Raw genomic sequence first — 2,853 nt, 5'->3', positions numbered from 1 at the left:
GGGTCCGGGCTGGGGATTCGAACCCGCCACCTTAGGTGTACGTGGCTGGCGCCTTAGCGGGTTGAGCTATAGGCGCCGAGCCAATATTATTATACTAATGAAAGATACAGATTGTGTAATGTAGAAGTTAGATATTCTTTACGTAAACTTTTTTAAAGCCTGTTTTCATAAGTTGCGTCAATTTTATTCAGCACGGGTATATGAAATACACTTTAAAAACGTTCCCCTCCACCCTTAGATTGTCAGAGCGGAACTGCATTGAGATTGTAAATAAATTGATTGCTCAGAAACAGCTAGAAGTAGTTCACACACTCGATGGAAAGGAATATATTACTCCAGCCCAAATTAGTAAAGAAATGAGAGACGAGCTACATGTCCGTGGTGGTAAGTGATTCTTTAGTGTTTCTTCCTTGCATTTTTAGAAGCAGAAAAAAATAAAATAAAATAAAAAGGAAAACAAAAAGAAAACCATATACCTTAAAGCCATAACTAAGTAAAAATTATTTAGAGGTTATAAGACATCCTTTTCATTGTTAATTTGATAATCTGCATTAAGATTTTTACTAGGCTCATACAAACATGGTTATATAACTATTGATAAATGCAAGTGATATTATCACTTTACAAAATAGCATTTTGTATCATTTTGAGTTATGTGTACTATATGTGAATTAATTGTTTTCAGAATTCATTAACTTACTGCATGACTCAGGGAAAGTACTCAGCTGCCTGTTATCAGGTGGTAATTGTGAAAAGGGAACAGAGTTGTTTTTTTTAATGAAGTTTGTATAACCATGCTTTTTAAAAAGTAGTTTTAAATACTTGAAAAGGAGGTAACACAATTCAATATGGTGTTACAAACATCATATGGTATGAAGTGCTAGTACAAGCAAACAACAAAGTTTTTTCCCTTTGTCTTTTTAAAATTTGAACAAACTGAGCAAATTTGAACACTAATAGAAGCAACTATGAAAACAATTCTTAAATGTTATGGGAGCATAACCTTGGTGTTTGCCTTTTTTTTTTTTTAATCTTCTTGCACAATACTAATAAAATCTGAGCTGTAATTTGAAATGTTTAACTGATTTTCTTTTGCTTATAGGTAGAAGCTTACCTTTTAATTTCAAATAATTGAAAAAAGTTTATCTTAATTTAGTTGTCAGTATCTCTGGCCACAATAGATAAATTCTTAGTTGTGAAGGGAAATGAATACCCTCCATAGATCTAGCCAACTTATGCATCAGTTGCAGCTCATAATTGGCCTGATGGAGGGGAAAGAACTTCGATGCTGATAATTAGCCTGATGGGAGATAGGGGAAGGACTTTGAAAATAAATTATTGCCTGTTGCTTCAGCCATGAAGCAGTTACTCAGTTAATGGTTTGTATTTGAAGACAATAATTATTGTGGCTCTGTGCTCTGTGTAAAAGGACTTTGTCCAAAACTTAAATCTATTAGGTAGAATTCATACTTTAGGGTTGGTGTGCACTTACAGGTATTTAAAATAAATAAATATCTTTTCTTTAAAGGTCGAGTAAACATTGTTGATCTACAACAGGTAAATTTTAAATTTACAAATTGTTGCTTTGATTTCTCAATTTTTTGAGAGCATAAATTTGTTTAGTGGCTTAAAAATTATTTGTTAATACTGGTACTGTATTTTGTATGATGTTTCTGAAGAAATAGTTATGTCTTCACTGATACGTTGAATAAATTGAATAAGTTCTGATATACTGAAATGATAAATTCTTCTTTCTCAGTTGACTTGCTTATTCTTTATTCCCTTCCAAATAAATTCACAGTTACCACTTTATATAATCGTGGTATTTATACAATTTGGAGAAATAGATCATTAGAGTTTCATGTTTACATGTGTTTAGTATGTGGAAGAAAGAACTCTAAAAAAGGGTTGAGGATATTTTCAAAAATTTTAATTGCACATGTCTTTGTCAAGGTATGCTATTTACAAGAAGATGGCTATTTTTTCTGAAATGGTGGCCATTATATGAATATGTAATTTATTGCTAAATGTAAACTGTGAAAATACAATTCTTCAGAACTAAAAGCATATAGACCATAAGTCTTTAATTTTTTATTTGACCAAGGCACTTTACAATATTTCCAATCAATTCAAAATTCAAGAATAATTTCTTAAAAAAATAAAGTTCTGAATGTATAATTTCAAACTTAAGAAACAGTACATATCTATCACTAATAGAATTTGTGTTTGTTTTCCAGGTAATTAATGTGGACCTGACTCATATTGAAAACAGAATTAGTGACATTGTTAAATCTGAAAAGCATGTTCAGCTAGTGTTGGGACAACTGATAGATGAGTAAGTACAGTGTTTAGGAGCGCTTTGGTTTTTTTTGAGACATACCTTATTTCCACAGAAATTAAACATAAAAAATAAGAAAAAATATTATTCCTAATTTATTGTTTTCATTCTTTTCTTTTTTTCACTATTAGGAACTATTTGGATCGGTTAGCAGAAGAGGTAAATGATAAATTGCAAGAAAGTGGTCAAGTAACCATATCAGAGCTGTGTAAAACCTATGATCTTCCTGGAAACTTTCTGACACAGGTATTTTTCCTTGATAGTATAATGTGTCCTTTTTGACAAGGAATTTTAAAAGGAGGGAAAAACCAGACTTTCTCACCATCAATTTATTGCAGGTATCTGATTTGATATATGTTGTAGCGATGTATTTTGGAGGTACTTCCTGTACCTGAGGAGATTGTTCAAAAACAATTACCTTCCTGAACTGAGAGACATTCTAAAAGCAATTAACAGACTAAGTTCTAGGGCTGTCTTGATGGAATAGCAAGTATAACATAAGTGCATGAATTCAT

General features: G+C 31.5%; 1 protein-coding gene across 1 annotated transcript in view; it reads left to right on the top strand.

Annotated features, from left to right (window-relative positions):
• Positions 1-2,853, top strand: part of UFL1 (UFM1 specific ligase 1) — a 30,419-nt gene that overhangs the window by 1,306 nt on the left and 26,260 nt on the right. Inside the window, exons 2-5 of the mRNA XM_023518229.1 lie at positions 239-384; positions 1,529-1,557; positions 2,238-2,335; positions 2,470-2,619. Coding sequence (XP_023373997.1) covers positions 239-384; positions 1,529-1,557; positions 2,238-2,335; positions 2,470-2,619 — 423 coding nt within the window. The remainder of the gene's footprint in view (positions 1-238; positions 385-1,528; positions 1,558-2,237; positions 2,336-2,469; positions 2,620-2,853) is intronic.

The sequence above is a fragment of the Otolemur garnettii genome, unplaced genomic scaffold, assembly GCF_000181295.1.
Source record: "Otolemur garnettii isolate 467f Iridium unplaced genomic scaffold, OtoGar3 scaffold00132, whole genome shotgun sequence".
NCBI lineage: Eukaryota > Metazoa > Chordata > Mammalia > Primates > Galagidae > Otolemur > Otolemur garnettii.
This window is presented reverse-complemented; position numbering and strand designations above follow the sequence as displayed.